The 16,237-nt window shown below is 40.9% G+C and overlaps 2 protein-coding genes across 5 annotated transcripts; both read right to left on the bottom strand.

Annotated features, from left to right (window-relative positions):
* Positions 1 to 184: 184 nt before the first annotated feature.
* On the bottom strand, positions 185 to 9,337 carry LOC103377921 (heterogeneous nuclear ribonucleoprotein L). The gene is made up of 14 exons (XM_008308910.3): positions 9,299 to 9,337; positions 8,097 to 8,212; positions 7,699 to 7,936; positions 7,438 to 7,523; positions 7,126 to 7,222; positions 6,930 to 7,002; positions 4,117 to 4,149; positions 3,525 to 3,596; positions 2,650 to 2,897; positions 1,869 to 1,990; positions 1,583 to 1,784; positions 1,208 to 1,265; positions 983 to 1,093; positions 185 to 704 (listed from the first exon to the last, which is right to left on the bottom strand). Exons 1-14 carry the CDS (start codon positions 9,305 to 9,307, stop codon positions 646 to 648), a joined length of 1,524 nt encoding a protein of 507 aa, XP_008307132.2. The 5' UTR covers positions 9,308 to 9,337; the 3' UTR covers positions 185 to 645.
* An 816-nt stretch (positions 9,338 to 10,153) lies between these two features.
* Positions 10,154 to 15,907, bottom strand: srsf7a (serine and arginine rich splicing factor 7a). 4 transcript variants are annotated; one of them, XR_521457.3, is made up of 9 exons: positions 15,690 to 15,907; positions 14,612 to 14,837; positions 14,338 to 14,511; positions 14,150 to 14,230; positions 13,989 to 14,030; positions 13,858 to 13,896; positions 13,631 to 13,726; positions 12,302 to 12,837; positions 10,154 to 10,931 (listed from the first exon to the last, which is right to left on the bottom strand). XR_521457.3 is itself a non-coding variant. In XM_025055142.1 (8 exons), the coding sequence occupies exons 2-8, from the start codon at positions 14,824 to 14,826 to the stop codon at positions 12,744 to 12,746; spliced, it is 741 nt and encodes a 246-aa protein (XP_024910910.1). In that variant the 5' UTR covers positions 14,827 to 14,837; positions 15,690 to 15,907; the 3' UTR covers positions 10,154 to 12,743. The 4 variants fall into 4 exon arrangements, 2 of the variants coding, with proteins under 2 accessions (XP_024910910.1, XP_008307133.1); XR_003049592.1 differs by having other exon boundaries at positions 10,154 to 12,837; positions 13,269 to 13,726; positions 15,690 to 15,905; XM_025055142.1 differs by having other exon boundaries at positions 10,154 to 12,837.
* Between the last annotated feature and the right edge of the window lie 330 nt (positions 15,908 to 16,237).

The following is a 16,237-nucleotide window of genomic DNA, read 5'->3' as shown; positions in this document are numbered from 1 at the left end:
AAGGTCAGACAGCAATTACAACGTTTTTTGCTTTTATACCTGCATGGCTGCTGTGAACACAGGAAGAGGAACTTGTTCAGTAAATCAGTTTTTCTACTGAGCTACAAATGCACAACCGTATACAAAGAATTTGTTTTGAACAATTCAGTGTCAGATATTCATAGAGCACAACAACTTAAAGTCGTTTTTTTTTTATTAAAACAAAATTGTCACAGAACTGAAATGGTAGCAATAAAAAAAAAAAAAAAAATTCAAATAAAACTTTCAGACATCACCTCTTTTACAAACCACTGCACTACCTGAGCATTAAAACAGTTTTTCCCAAATACAAGCTCACGTGTTAGGCTACAGGACGAGCACAATACAAAAAAAAGAAAACTACAAAAAAAAAAACAAAAACAAAAACTTAAAGACACATGAGACACTGTCTATAAATGGCAAAAGGGGCTTAAATATCAAAACTTGTAAATGCCTGTTAATTGTATTCCATATACATTTAGATTTTGGGTCATTTAAAGGGATTTGTCATTGTGAAAGAATGTATTTTCCTAGTACTTTAAATACTTTTGAAAAAACAGTTTTGCAACAAGCAGTCTTGATTGAGGTACAAATTAACAACAGTGGACCACGCCTTGTCTTCTTTGTTCAGTTGGCATGTTGAACGGTGGAGAAGCAGAGTTTGAGGGTGTAAGGATACGGACCAGCTAAAAAAAGAGAGAGAGAAGTAAAAATAGAAAATCTTTAGGCAAAGCTCTGATGGTTCTGCAGACGTGTAAGAATAATCTGCTTTTGTCCAAGTTCTTTTAAGGACTTAGACCTAAACCTTAGTAGCAAAAGGATCTGGAACCATCCTGTGCTGGTCAACAGTGGTAATGCACCCGGTGAATTCCATAACTGGGGCTAAGGTTTACTATCACACAATTACCATCTGTGTGTGTGATCTTTAAATGTATTTGTCTTTAAACAATATTTGCGAACGTACTTGCGTTTTTCATCTGGAAGTGGTTAATCATGGCCAGGGCCTCCATGGCGTCATTGATGGACTCCCACTCCAGTAGACCGGATGCACTGCGATCACTGTTGGTAGAGCCACCTAGTGGAAACAGGATAACAGTGTTAAGCCATCCCAGACAAACAGACACACTAAAATTATGTACTTGTGTCACTGTTAATACAATCGGAATTCAACCTGATGAGAGACACTCACTTTTCCCTGTGAACATTTTGATGTTGACTGGACTCTTGACACCAAGGTCCTCACAAATCTGTAGAGACAACAGTGATCAAACAACACACCAGTTAAAACAACAACATATTACAGGTGCGTTCAGCTTAAAGGTTAGCCTTGAAGGCACAACTGTTCACAATATGTTTTTCAGACTGATAGAAATGAGACGGTGACCTGAATTTTTATTTTCTCTTTGTTTTTAGGGAAGGGTCAATTATTCTTATTGCAAGGGGAATATTTGTCAGCACTGGGCTTTTGTGGTTTCATTTGTGTTGTGCCTCAGAAAACGTTTTTTTTTTCTTCTTTCACTCAAACATAATTACAAATGCTTGTCCTATGTCGCTTGTCACAGACCTGAGAGAAAATCTCTGCAGTGACATCTGGCTGGGAGTTGAAGAAGTGCAGCACGTTGCTCGGGTGTTGGATGCGGTTTTTGGCTGCCTGTTCAGGTGTAGCAAAGCGGTTGTTCCTGGAGCCGTGGAAGTCTTTGAAGCTGCTGCTGCCGTCCTCCAGCTCGTAGCACTGTCCAGGCACAATGGCCTGCTGCTTAGAAACACTGGGGAGAGGCACGCGTACAGGTCAGGAGAACTGACAGCTGATGGTGTGGTCAGTAGAAACTGTAATTTGACTGTGACCTCACCACACATTCAGTTTCTGGCCAAACAGAAAGTTGTTGTTGAGATGAGTGATGGCCCGGTCCACAGCGTAGCAGTCACCCATCTGAACCATCGCTGCTCCAGGCTTACTCTTCATAAATTTGACCTATGGAAAAAGACATCAGATGGAACAGGAATGATGAGTTGTTTTGAAGCGCCTGACCTGACCTGAACAGACGGATTAGGTCTGTATCCGCTCCAGCTATGACAGGTTAGCTCAAAGGGACAGACAGACGTCGTCCTCCGTCCCTGAGACTCCTCTGTTGAACTACAGGATCAAATTACATCCTGTTTCAAAGCCGCAGATCCTGCTACAACTGTGTCACAACCGTACGGAGTGAAATGACACAGACAGAAGTACGGGTGTCATCATCACAAAGAAAATTAATCAGTTTGTTGTGTAACTATACTCTCAGCCCTACAACAGTTGCTCACGTTAAACAACAAGAAGAGGATTTATAGATTCCTGGTCACTGTTTTTAGATCCAGACCAAATCACAAAGTTCAACTAAATCTGCTGGGTCTTTTTTTTCTTTTTTAACGGCACATGAACTCCAGCCTCCAGGGAAAAAAAAAAAAAAAAAACCAGCCGCAAGTTGAATCCTTGTTAAAAACAGCCTTCCTTCGGAGTACACAACAGTCCACTGTGACAACATTACACACATTCCCTGCAGTGGACGTGCAGGTTACAGACACACACTTTGTTAGTCTCCCCTACAGTTATTAAAGCTGTCAGTGTCAGAGACCAGACCATCAGATACTGACCCGCTCTACGTTGCCATAGAGACAGAAGATATTGAAGACACGGTCAGCGTTCATCTTGACAGGATCCAGTCCGTAGACCATGACCACTGGAGAGTCAGCGTGGGCGCCATATTCTCCTGGGGGAGGTGGAGGTGGTCCATATCCAGGGCCGTAGCTTCTTCCTCCACGGCCTCTCATTGGTGGACCCATACGTCGGCCTTCATAGGGCGGGGATCCGTAGCTCTCGTCGTAGCCGTGGTAACCACCTCCTGGTCAAGGTTTAGTGACAAAAAAGAAACACTCATGAGCACTTGGTCACCATGGATGGAGACATAAAAAAACAAATTAACAACTGGCTCGACTCTTGGCTGCCACTGTGTGGAGAAGGTTTAATCAACAGGTTACGACCAAGTCATTTTCCCTGTCTGTTACAGAAAGGTCTCTATTTAAGAGCCGCTGTACAGTAAAAATTAACAAAAATTAAATATAAACATCTGTCAACAGACCAACAGTTTAAGATGCACAAAAGGTAAAACTGTCATATTTGGTGAAGGGAAATTCTAATGTGTCATTCAGACACAGCTGTTTAACTAAAAATACCAAACCAAAAAATGTAAGTGTCTTCACTGTCCAACTTCTTTCTACTGATTAAACATCTATTAACTTATGGTTGAATAATACAGGACAGGGGTAACTTGATGTGATTACACATTCTCATTCTTTTTTCAATTATACTTTTAGTTTGGGGATACAAAAAAAACAGATTTAAAACTCCACATATTAAAGATTTTACTGCTCATGCTGATTGGTCACTGGGTCAAAATGAAGACTACTGGGACAGGCTGGTATTAAATCAGTATTTTCTTGATCCCCTCGGGTGTGAGAGAGAGCCTTACCGTACTCTGGAGGGTGGTCGCCCAGCAGAGCAGGCTGTCTCTGGCGCTTGTTGGGGTTGGCATTCACATCATCTAAAAGAATAAGAAAAGGTAAGGAAAAAAGGGTAAATATTGAGAGATGAATATGACATGGTTTGGGACAACGCTGTCTGCACCTCTCCATTACAATGCATTTAGTAGCTACACATTTCACAACATCTGTCTCAAACAGCACAGCAGCCCCACTACCTGTCATTAGTACAAAAACATGCATTCTAAGACTAGTGGTTCTTTTATTTTAAGCACAAAACCCCCCGTACTATACAGACAGGCTTCAAACAAAGCATCTGTAATTAATATGAGTTGTGAAAATGAGGAGGGAGACGTGCAATATAACACATGGTATGAAAAATGTTTCTGGCCCTGACGTATAAAATCCTTCATCTGGCCGACATCTACGACAGAACCTCAGGCTTAAAATAAAGAGGGAGAGAGGAGGAGGACAGGGATGAGGTGGATGCTAATGATCGAGGAAGTGGAGGGGTCACCAAAACATTCAGTTTGGATATAAATGGCTTAATTTGAAAAATGAAGTTTGTACGCTCACACACACCTGCATTGCCTCCATTGCCATCTGCATCACCATCTGTACAGGAACACAATAATCATACACAATCAGTATGCCATGTTAATCATATGTACATTTCTGCTTGAGGGGAGATGGGGGCAAATGTAAAAAAAATAAAATAAAATAATAATAACTCCAGGTAAATTTCAAGAGGTCAGTAAACCCACAAGTCACGACAGATCTGATTTGGCTCCTGGAAAAAAATGTTTCAGGATAAATGTGTGTAGCAAATTACTGTTAGATGCTAACTGTGTCTGCAGACGACCAACCAGAATGCCACATACACAAGTGTTTGGTTTTCATTTCGCCAGTCAGTGTGGCTTCAAGAGTCTGACACTCTAATGGGTTGGTCAACGTGCATGCCACAGGTGTTGTGTTTACGCCCTCCCAACAACACCCACCCCACCCTCAATTATAGACATGAATTAGGACAAAACCACACTCAGATGAGATTCCAAGCTGGAGAGATGAGTGAAGATAGAAAAAAAAAAAACATTAGAAGTGTAGTCTTCGACAGAACCACAAACACCACCCTCATCCTCAGAGAAAGATTTGACCTGTGTGAGGAGAAAACTGGAGTCATGCCAGACTGGTGTGTCCATGATGGGTGTTTGGCTTTGAGGTTGTGTGGTGCTGTGCAGTATATCCCTGAGGAGGGGCTGGATTTACTTACTGCATGCTTACACACAGTGGGAGGGAGACATTTGCAGCAGCAGCAGCATCAGCAGCAGCAGCTCCACCACTCAATTCATTTCATCCCATATTCTTATCCATTTCCTCTTTTGTGGAAAAAAATCTCTCCCATGGTATTATCAAGTTGACGGCCACTGGCAGGTGGTCCTGGTATTTCCGTCCGTTTTGTTCCATTTTGGAATAGCCTGCTTAGCGCCCACTGGTAGGCCATGTGACTGCCAGAGAGCACATTTCAGGTGGGAATCCAGAGCCTCTTAGCCGAAATTGCCACACCTGCATCACATGGAAGGTGTTACACAGGTTCGAGAGACTTAGAAAAAGCTGCACTGAAAATTGGTAGCTAGACAGGGAAACAGTGTGGTGAGAAAACAGGAGGAAAAGGAAAAACTAAATTCCATGTAGGACAAACATAAGAGTTAAAAATAAAAATGTCTCTGAGTGGACTCTGAGTGTGGCTGATGGTGTTGTCAGCAGTGTCTTGTCTTCATCAGTTGTCTTGTTTTATCAGCTGGGTTCAGGGTGTGACTCGTCTACTGGATCAGTTGATGCAGCATCAGTGTCAGCATGTGATCTCAAAAAATGTTTTTTGTTTTTTTGGTTTTCATGTTGACCGGCGTGACGACAACAGGCGAGACCGAGGGCATTTAAGCACATGACAACGGTCGAGTGAGTGTGTGCGTCATCTGTTGTGTCGTCAATACTTTTGACTGAGTAGATGCTGCGTCTTTGCAGGTTTCAGTCTTCGTTTGGTGTTGGCAGTGGTGCTGGTGCTTCAGTGTGTCAGTCGCCAGTCAGTGTGTCAGAAATGAAGAAGGGGCGACAGAGGGGAGAGGGACCAAGTGTAGCTCCGTCTCCCCATCTCCCTGCCCTCTGGAAGTGTGCGTTGTCTTCGCAGCTCTGGTGCTGGAGTGTAAAGCTGTGCGGTGAGCTTTGTCAGTCCTACAACATCATGTTGCGTGGATGGTGTCTGGTGACGGGTCCCCGTGATTCAGGGAACGTTTGGACCTCTATGTGATAGTGGCTCACTGTAGGAGTGGATACTGGAGGTGGTGATGATCAGTTGCAGAGTGATGATGTCAGCATGTGTTCTGCACACATCGTGTCCTGTTGGTGTGGTAAACTGACTTGCATGTGAAATCACAGATGTAGCAGCAGACAGTTAACTGAGTGTGATCCTCGTCTGTCCTCAACATTTACAACAAAAACAGAGATGAATCAGACATCGGACCAACAAACACCGGTCCTATTGTCGGAGGCAGACGGCTGCATGGAGCACGACTCCATGAGCACAGCACAGAAATACTACTTTGGTTTGTTTAATTAAATGTACGATTACTGGGGGAATTTAGGGGGTAAATGGTACACAGCCAAAGAGGCCAGGATTATTTATTTAAATGTTTTCAACCTTTTGTCAGAAACTTGTAACCTGTTAAAAATTAGTAAGAATTTAAATTCTTTAAAAATTTGCAATGACTTCAGGAAATTCCAAAAACCCTTTAATTTTGCAGGGTGTGGAAGGCAGGAACGACAGACGCAGTAAAAACAGAACAGACAGGAGGGGTCTGGTCTCTGGCAGTAATTTTAGTAAAATGTGGCCACTGCCCATCGTAAAAGACTTATTTTACGATGGGCAGACTATTGCTCTGGAATTGTCCTGTACTCAACAGGGGCAGAAAGCTGAGGTGTGCAATAATTATGGCTTAATTCATAACATTAACTGAAATATTAATATTGTCTGGGCAGATTTATCAGGAGCTAACTTTGACCGAGACAAGTAAGAAAACCAAAACTAGAGCATGCCACAGTCCACTAAAATGCTAGCCTCTGGCTACTGACATGAACACTTCATGTTCAGGGATCACATTTGTTTTGTTCAAAGGCCCAACGCCACCCTTCAGTCACAATGCCACCAATACCTATACTACCACAGACTTCAGTAAAAGTTCTATCTTATATGTGAAAGACAGCATTGTGAGTGAAGTGTGTCACTTCCTGCTCCCATAAGCCCATGCCAGGAAACTCCCCACAGTGGCAGTAAGAGTGCCTTGATAGCATTAATATGAACAGTGTGACTATTTTGACTTCTCTAGTGTTTGAGGTTTTACCTGGACTACCCAGGTTGGGGTTTGTGTAGTCCCAGGTGTCCTGGTCGTTCTTGAACACATTCAGTCGAGTTGGCTGAGGGGGGAAAAAAAGACAAAAAAAAGGGAAAAGAATAAGCAGGCACTTATCTAGACATGAATAAGGCTGTGTCAAGTCTAGGTTCAATGCTCCGACTACATTGCAGTGTTACATTTGTACCTTTGCGTACTCGATTTTCAAAGTGCAGCAGCCGGAGTAGATGTCAGCACCGTTGAGTGAAGCCTTTGCCCTCTGAGCACTTTGTACAGAGTCAAACGTAATTAGCAGGGTTAAGTAAAATATATGATGTGCAATAGAGATCATTTTAATTCCAACTGTCAGAAATATGTGTGCTAAGCCTGTTAGGATAAAAAGAACATGACGCTTGAGTTTTCCTCAACTATGACAGACATGCACTGAGTTGTCAGTTGTTATCATTAAAAATGACGATAAACAATGATGACAGCACTTGTCAAACTCGTTAAAGGATATTCCACCATTGCTTGGACACCGTTTTTCCGGAAAATAACGATTCTCTGGACTGGACCACAGTTGTTGCAGATCGTGTACAAAACATCCTGTGAACATAAAACAAGTTCAAAACCACTGAGTGAACAAGTTTCAAGTCAAGTCAGTGGAGTACAAATTATATAAAACAAATAAGCTTGATAACATGTTGATGACACTACATTAACCTTTAACACACAGCGACTGTATTGGTGCTGGGAAAAGCCACAGCGAAGCTTCATTTACCGTTGTGATGGGGTAGATGGGGTTCATGATGGTGAACAGAAGGATGCTGTTAACACTTCTGGAGTCATCAGAGTCACCGGGTCTGGAGATTTTCTGGCTGGTGGAGTAGTTGATAAAAGCCGGATGTCCTGCGATGTAGACCTGGTTGTCTGCAGCGTAGGTCACAGCTGTGGAGGATCCGTTCATGTCTTCATACTCCACAAGTGCCTGGCGCTTTTTAGGCATAACCACCACATAGCTTAAAACAAAAGCATCATTGTGTTTAGACAAAAAACAAAAACTGAACAGAAAACACATTTGGATTCAGTTTTCAGGCTGTAACTGCACAAAGACTATATACAGTTATATAAATGTCCTTTCCATAAAACCCTTGTACACAAATATTGCTTCTATTTTACCTGATTGATCCAAACTCTTGCAGAGCTTCCACAAGATCAGCTTCTGTAACACCGTCGACCAGCCCACGGACATGGACCACCACAGATGGAAGGGTCTTGTGTGGGTCGTCATATCCCTGTAAAATATTAAAAAGCGTTGAAATTTCTGGCCGCTTTAAAAAAATGTAATTATATATGCTTCAGCACTAAGATTAATCATTTTTGTAATTATACACCACTCTGTACATGCTTCAGCACTAAGATTAATCATTTTCTTTAGATTTAATTAATTTATTTGTTGTTGTTCTTTACTCGAACCTGAAGCCTTCTGGACCCAAGTCCGCTTCCTTAACCACTAAGCCACAACTGCCCACAGTTTTAATGACTTTTACCACATTCTAAAACAGAAATATCAACTATTAGTTCTGCAAGTGTAGGAATACACAAACAACGATCTGAAAAACACTGTTAATAAGAATGTTTTTCTGTGATTGTGACTGCAAGCATATATGCAGGAAAGAAAAATAAGGAAAAGGATTTGGGGAGAGGTGGTTCAAGTGTTTATATAGAATATTTAATATTTTATATACATCAACGCTCTACTAAAGCATTTTGATTTTTATTTATACATTTTCTAAATGTCCTCTCGATAAATTTACTAATATCGTGATGGTTTTTTTTTAATGTGATTACACCAGCTGTTGCCGACACCGATGCTGGTGAACAAGGCCAGGTTACCCAAGGTAGAAGGGGGATGGGCTTTTTAACACTGTTTGTTGGGGTGCATAAAACATTTATTATATATTATATAACGTTATTTAGACACATTGACGACTAATCGCTTAAAAAAAAACAGACCAGATAAAATTCCGATGTCGCCGACCTTCATTACTTGCCCGCCGTTAGCAGATAGCAGCTACCTAGCAATACAAGTTCTGGAACAAAGCCGGGGACAGGCGAGGCCACAGCAGCTAAACGCCATCACGGGAGCGTACTTAGAGCACTCTACATAACTTGAGCCTCCCGAATGCAAATAACAACCATAGTTCGTGGTAGACACACCGTGTGAAACAACTGAGAGATGAATAACCAGTGGCTAACCGAGGCCCCGTGACAATTTGATACGATGTGTGTAAAATTTATGAATTAAAGTCTATGTAGGTGGCTAAAAACGATATGTGTTCTTAGTAATGCCGAAGAAATTAATGCACAGAACCACTCACCGTGGCCATTCCGTCCGTTTTCTGTCGCTTTGTGGCCCTACCGTCCTCGCTGTAATAACGACCCGCAGCAGTAGCCATGTTGTCCGGGTTAAAAGGCTGTCGGTTGTGAAGAGCGTAGAAAGGAGTCTCAATGCTGACGCATTTCCTTTAGCTTATCGATTTTCTAACGTTATCCATTTATTTTGCAGCACAAAAAAAAGTATGCAACCTTTATTTTATGCAAATACTTTAAAAAAAAAAAAAAAAAACACCACAATTTCAGAGAGTCTTACGATGATAGCAATCGATATTTAACCATAACAAACAACACGCTGATGATTATTGAGCTTCGAGGTTCTTGAAAAACCCTCCAGGAAGTAGGTTTGATATGGACGAGCCTCCCTTGGATGACTAAAAATACTCTATGTATTATGATCCACTTTCCAGTGACTATCACGTTCTTTTGCGGTTTTGCTCCAAATGTCGACCTTTACGCATATATTCCATCTGCAGTCACTTCCTCAACACAGTATTATATTAAGTTTAATTATATAATTTGTTTTATAAATGAAAAAAAAAGTCAACATAAGTTTCAATGACTAAAGTTCTGTACCATAAAGAAAAAAGGCCTTTCAAATGTATGACCTCATTATCAGTGACTGCCTACTGTCTACATCCATCTTCTATTGAAAATGTCTGCAAAACCATGCAACCAGCAAGTGTTGAACAATCCTTTATAAAGGACCGCAATGTTTTTTTCAGTAATCTAGCAAGCTAGTATTCACAGGACCTTTTTATCAAGTAGTTATTTTTTTACTTGCAATAGTTTCAAGTTATTTACTTCTTGCTTGGAAAGAAAACAAAACAAACACAAGCCACAGGGCTATGATTAGGGTTTATTCAAAAATAAAACTGTTTAATCACAGAGGCCAGTAACTGAACCAAACATGTAGAATAACCCTCAGAATCATACTACAGCACTGTTGTTTACTTTAAAACTACAAGTCTCTGGAAGAACTGATGAACCTACACATAACCAATAGTGAGCAGTGCAGCACAGAAACATTTGGAATGTGGCAATTCAAGGGCATGCATGCTAATGGTTTATTTTTGTCACTTCGAGGGAAAAAAATGAATTTTTTTTTACTTAACCTTTCACACAACTTAAACAGAGTGAAATCAAATAAATTGGTTTAGAGTCTGGGAAAGGCTTTAAGCATGTAAAAGCTTCTTTGATTTCCTTACCTCCATCATCCAGGTATTCCTCTTTTTTTTTGAATGAACAGTCTCTGCTAAAAGTCAAACTGCAACATTCACTGTCACCTTTACACCTTTTAGAAAACAGGACACGAGGCAGCAGCAGTGCACTTAAAACAATCTCATGAAACCACGTTGTCAGGTGAACTGACTTTAGTTTTGACTATAAGGCTGTATTTAACACAGTCCTGCATCAACAACAGAACACAAGAAAAAACAAAAAACACTTCAGAAGGGCTAAAAAAAAAATTAAACAAAACAAAACAAAACAAAAAATAGACGTGATGCAGTGTGCCATGTGATTGTGTGTGTGTGTGTCTGTGTAAAGGGCATCGATGCTCAGTCTTCTGCTGGCGTAGGGCTTCGGTGTGGGTGTGGACTTCCTGAACGGGAACGACTGAAACAGAAACAGACAAGTGTTAGCTTGCCACAAAGACAGAACAAACAAGTACACAATTTCTCTGAATGACTAAGCTGAAACACATCTAACCTGAAATGTATCCATTTCTGGGGCTCTAAAAAAAATGTTTTTCTTTTAAATATTTATTTTAAAAAGTGTTAAGAATTTAGTTGATATCAAACTGAAAAAGTGAAGTGCATCAGATCAATCACTTTCAAGATAACGTCATAAGTGCACGACAGTGACTTCTGCTGGTCCTTAGACCACAAAAGACTCTGCCACAGACGAAAAATAAAGGATTGAAAATAACGTTAGTGTCTGAGAAAGCCTCTCAAATACTAATCCCATAAACTCTTTCGTCATTCCCACACACTATGTATCCACACACTGTACATGCATGTTAAAGGTGGTGTGCACCTATTACTACAGCTGTATTGCGCTACAACACTCCCCACAGTCCTGAAAGAAACCCAAGTAAGCACAGCATTAAACATCATTCATTTACTCGCCAGGAGAGAGAAATACTTTGAGGTCAAGTACTGATCTTTTAGAAGATATTTTTTAAACAAGCCAGTAAGGCTGCGATCAATGACTTTAACTAGTCTCACAATATAACATGCAACATAATCTCCAGACTTGGAATAATGAAAATCCATTGTGAATGTCAATAGCCAATGCTGCATTTTCCATGCCTCAGGTGCAACATTAGCAGTGGAAGTGGCAGAAAAGTTAGGAATGCATACAGAACTATACTGCAATTGACCAGTGACTCTTACTGATTCTCAAAGCTGTTCCATAAAAAAATTAAATTCTGCATGACCAGGTTAGTTTATTTAGGACAAGCAATTTTTATGCTAACAGTTGATAGCTTAGTTAGTATTAAAGCCAAGTGTAAAACAAATCTCCTCTAAATTAAAGCAGAATATTAAACAATGAAATGTATTGACTTAAGGTCGTGCTGCAAACAGTAAATCAGGCTAGACTGTGGAAGCATGGAGTTCTGAACCTCAGCATCATGCGCTTTATAAAGCAAAGGAAATATGACAGGGAACAGGACCAGAAGCCACTGGCCTACAGTAGAGATAGAACACTTCTGGTGTGGGTTAGTTTCATACCCAGCCACGTTAGGACAGATAGCTTGATTTTCCTCTCCTTGTGAAAATAATGGCAAGTGAAAGAATGAAGTTCAATGCTAGATTAGATTAAAAAAAAAAGACACAGGAGCTAACACCTGCATGACTATTACCAAGAAAACAGGTTTGAATAATATACTTAAACTCTACAATCACCACTTATTTTAACTGACCATATAATGTCTGAATTTTTATTTAACATGATCTTGTCAGGGGGGGTTGATTTTTGGTTACCTTTGGAGACAGTGGCAGAAACAACAAGTACAGAGAAGCGAAGGATGAAAGGGCGGATGACTACAACTTGGAGAGACACTGCGCTGCGAGGCTCTTGAAGACTGATCTCTCGTCAGCTCTCTTTCAGAAGCTAAGTCAGAGGCGGAAGAACTCTGGTAGGTACGTAGGGGGTCTGGTAGATAGGTAATGGTTTAAAAGAACAAAAAGGTCGAACTCTGATCTGTGTGGATCAGCCCTCTGGTAGACCTGAAGGCTTGTTGGTTGGGTGACTCTAGTAGAACAACTCTATGTGTGCGCGGGGATGATCTCGTCTTAGCGTGTGCGTTGGCTGAATAGACGGGTCACTCATTCACTGTGGGTAGGATTCGGTCGGTAGGTCGACCTCTGTCACGCTGTCTAACACCAGATGCAGACGAAGGCTGATCTCAGCTCAGAACTTAAGTCACCCTCCTGCAGGTCGTACACACCGCCAGCTAGCAGACCCTGGGCCTGGGATCAGCTGCGGTGTCAGTGCAGTGGTCAGCTCCCACCACACGCTTTAAAGAAAATATGAAAAATAAACAAAACTGCTGCAAAATATTTTAAGTTACACCAATGGTGTTGGTCTACCCTATTTTTCTGTATCTAGCCAATTTAGTATAAAAAAGGAACTGACGTTTTTACTTTAAAGTAATTAAAAACAATATAAAGTGCTAAGTGTATGTCAGTAATTCTCTCTTCTCTTGCATCTAGTATTACAAGTTAAACTTAAAGACAGGCAGATACAAAAAATAGAAATGGTTTAAATGGTTTTAGCTGCTTAAAGTGTTAACAGTTAAAATACTGAACTGACTCTAAATCAAAATAAACTTTTGCAATGATGATCATGATGTAACACCAATTAAAATATTAAGAGAGTCCTAGCTAGAAGTGCAAACCTTTCTTGGATAAAATAGATTTCTAATCTTTCATTTGCCTTTTTCCTTACAGACAACATCAGAAGCAGAAGAAAGAAGACACACACGTCCCCCTTGTCCTGGTGGAGGAAGTCTCCGCCCCGCAATCGTCTTTGATGGTTGTTTCACGTCAGGTTGTAGGTCCACAGTGGAGGATGATCTATGTCCAACAATCAATCTATACCTACCTACCATAGAGCACCTTTCTCTAAAAAGACTGTTCTTTTCTAAGAATAGGACAATAATTGCTGACATTTAAGATACAATGTGAATAACTGGGGTCTCACTAGGGGTCCATTCTATCATGTAAATGTCTTAAGAAACAGTAACTAATTTAATCAAACAGCCTACAGTGAGTTTTAGTTGACTGAAAAAGTTGGATTGGAGATTTTACCTTGCTCTTTTGTGATTGGCTGATGGTGATCTGGAGCGAGAGCGGGAAAACGAGCGCCTTGGAGCAGAGCCAGAACGAGAGCGAGACCTGGATCGACTATGAGAAAAGAAACGTTACTTAAATTCACATGAAAGGCAACATGTTTCTATGTCTTCATATTTAAAGTCTGTTATGTCACAACGTCCACCAGTAACTCCAAATTGCAGTGCTTAGAACACACAACCCACCTTCTTGCAGCACTTCTGGAACGGGCGGGGGAGCCAGACCTGATATCATAGGGAATAAAATCTGTTAAATTACTTCTTTACAAAGTTGAAACCTGAAGCTCTTAGTATTAGTTTTATAAAAAAATACACACCTGCTCCTGCGGCGGTTGTAAGAAGGTGATCTGCGGCGGCTCCTGTATAGGTGAGAAAAACCTTAACCACAAAGCCCAAACTATATTTGACATTAGATAAAAGGGAAAAAGATCAGATTTCAAGGCGTACACCAAACCCAAGTGTTTTGAATCCAACTTACCTGCTACGGCTACGAGAATGAGAGCGGTAACGGCGGCCACGAGACCTAGACCTGGAGCGTGAGCGTGAATGAGAACGGGACCTGGAATACAAACATTTTTTTTACAATTGTCCATTACCTCATTTACTAATGGGGATTATATTTACGCACATGAAAAGCACTTGATGAAAATACAAGTCTGATTTTACCTGCTGCGACGGCCTCTTTTGCTAAAACGATAGCAGTCATAAGCATAATGGCCCCTGTCCCCACATTGGTAACAACGATCATTGGGGTCAAACTGGCGTCGACTGGGGCGACCACGGCCTTTTCTGGACATGCCTGTCGACATCTCAACACGAACACGAGATCCACAGAGCAGCCTGGTTGGGGAAAAACAGGGAAATGAAAATTAGTTTTTGGTTTCCAGCTAAAACCTAAAGCACTACCTAAACACATGACGACTTTAACGTGATAACTTACTTTCCGTCCATGCCTTTCACCGCGTCCTCTGCATCCCGTGGATCCTCAAACTCCACAAAGGCAAACCCAGGTGGGTTTCTCGCCACCCAGACACTCCTTAGTGGACCATAGTAACTGAACGCTCGTTCCAGCTCACCCTTGGCCGCACCATTACCCAAGTCACCCACATACACTTTGCAGTCGGTGGCCCGAGACGAGCTACGATAGTGGGACATTGTTTTCTTATCTGTTGGAGAATTGGAATTTCTAGGATTACTGAAAAATACTTTGTACCATCCATCTACATGTCAACATTTTACGCACAGTAAAAAGACATTCCAAACAGTAACGTGTGAACTAATACTTCCTGCACCGCAAAAAGGGTGAAGCTTGCTAATCCGGTTGGTCCGTTTTTACGTTTCAATAACCATAAAAATACAATTTAAGTTCTAGATCTCCAAAACTGCATTACAATATGAAATTACATTATTATTACCATCTTTACAGAGGCACATTTATTAAGAAAAAAATACTCAACCTCTCTCGTTGAGAAATGGTTAGTAAACTCGGACGGCTTCAACGCCTTAGGGTATTTTTTTTTTCTTGCAGCGTTTTAGATAGGACTTAATTTATTTGATCACATTACATCATGGTTCCGTTCTTTTGCAGGTGCAGCTGTTTAACATGGCCTCTCCCGCTTGTCTGCGGCCTTGCAGAAATGGCGGTTTATGCCATACAAATAAATAATAGTAAATTATACCCGGTATTTAACTGTGTAAAGACATTTGTTTACTAAATCAATTACCAATCATGTATTGTTATATCACAACATGGTAAATACACGTGTGATACACTGCCTTATTGCATTCCGTAGATATCGTCAAACCGTTTGTGGAGTCGTTAACGTTTGACTAAATCAACAAAACCTTTGTTGGTATTATTTAAACCATTAGTTCATCTACACCACCTTAAATCAACTAAAGAGGCTACATTTAGTGTATGAAAACAAAGCAAGTACATGAGTAAATTAGCAGTAGTAAGTCTCGCTCCTAGCCCGCTGATAAACAATGGCGGACGCACGCGTGAGTGCTAACGTTACCTTTCCTCCGTTGTTTCGGTGTCGGTGTGTCACAGGTTTCAATGCAAGTGGAACTCCGGTCCCTTGAAAGAAAAGTCGGTGTCTTGTTTTATTTTAAATGTCTCTTTCAAAGAGCTTCGCCGCAGACAACCGCGACAGCGACCCTTTCTTCGTCTAAGCCGCTAGCAACCGGGAGCAGCAACCAACTACTAAATTCAGAAACCACGTGACTTCCGCTTACGCGCTTAGAGTATTTCCGGCAAAAAACAAAACATACCAGTACTTTCTGATTGCTCTTGCCCCCCTAAATTAACTTTAAATTTTCTATTATGTTATCTTTATGTACACTTCCTCTCTCCTTTTTCTTTTCATCTCACCATTTCTCCCAATGACTTTTTATTAGCTTCATTCTCTTCATTGTTTTCTTCATCTGCCTTTTTAATCATCTTTCGCAGCCATTTGCCCCCCCCTTACTTTACCATTTTCATCTTTCATTTCAATCTCTTCCATTTTTTAATAACTGTCGCTTTCCTTCCTTTCTTCTTGCTAAGTTTTTTTCCGTGTATTTC

Source organism: Cynoglossus semilaevis, chromosome 4 (assembly GCF_000523025.1).
Source record: "Cynoglossus semilaevis isolate Cse_v1.0 chromosome 4, Cse_v1.0, whole genome shotgun sequence".
NCBI classification, from domain to species: domain Eukaryota; kingdom Metazoa; phylum Chordata; class Actinopteri; order Pleuronectiformes; family Cynoglossidae; genus Cynoglossus; species Cynoglossus semilaevis.
Note: the sequence above shows the minus strand (reverse complement) of the source record. Positions and strands in the feature narration are given on the sequence as shown.

Excerpts from the sequence above, each read along its gene's own strand:
- LOC103377921 (XM_008308910.3), bottom strand. Across the intron at positions 7,223-7,437 it reads GGTGTCCAAGCAATGGTGGA|GTTTGACTCTGTACAAAGTG; the intron begins ATATCCTTTAAC and ends CCTGCTAATTAC. Across the intron at positions 3,597-4,116 it reads TGGCAATGGAGGCAATGCAG|ATGATGTGAATGCCAACCCC; the intron begins GTGTGTGTGAGC and ends TTATTCTTTTAG.
- srsf7a (XM_025055142.1), bottom strand. The coding sequence starts at position 14,826 with ATGTCCCACTATCGTAGCTCGTCTCGGGCCACCGACTGCAAAGTGTAT. Across the intron at positions 14,031-14,149 it reads CATTCTCGTAGCCGTAGCAG|GAGCCGCCGCAGATCACCTT; the intron begins GTAAGTTGGATT and ends TCACCTATACAG. Across the intron at positions 13,897-13,988 it reads TACAACCGCCGCAGGAGCAG|GTCTGGCTCCCCCGCCCGTT; the intron begins GTGTGTATTTTT and ends CTATGATATCAG.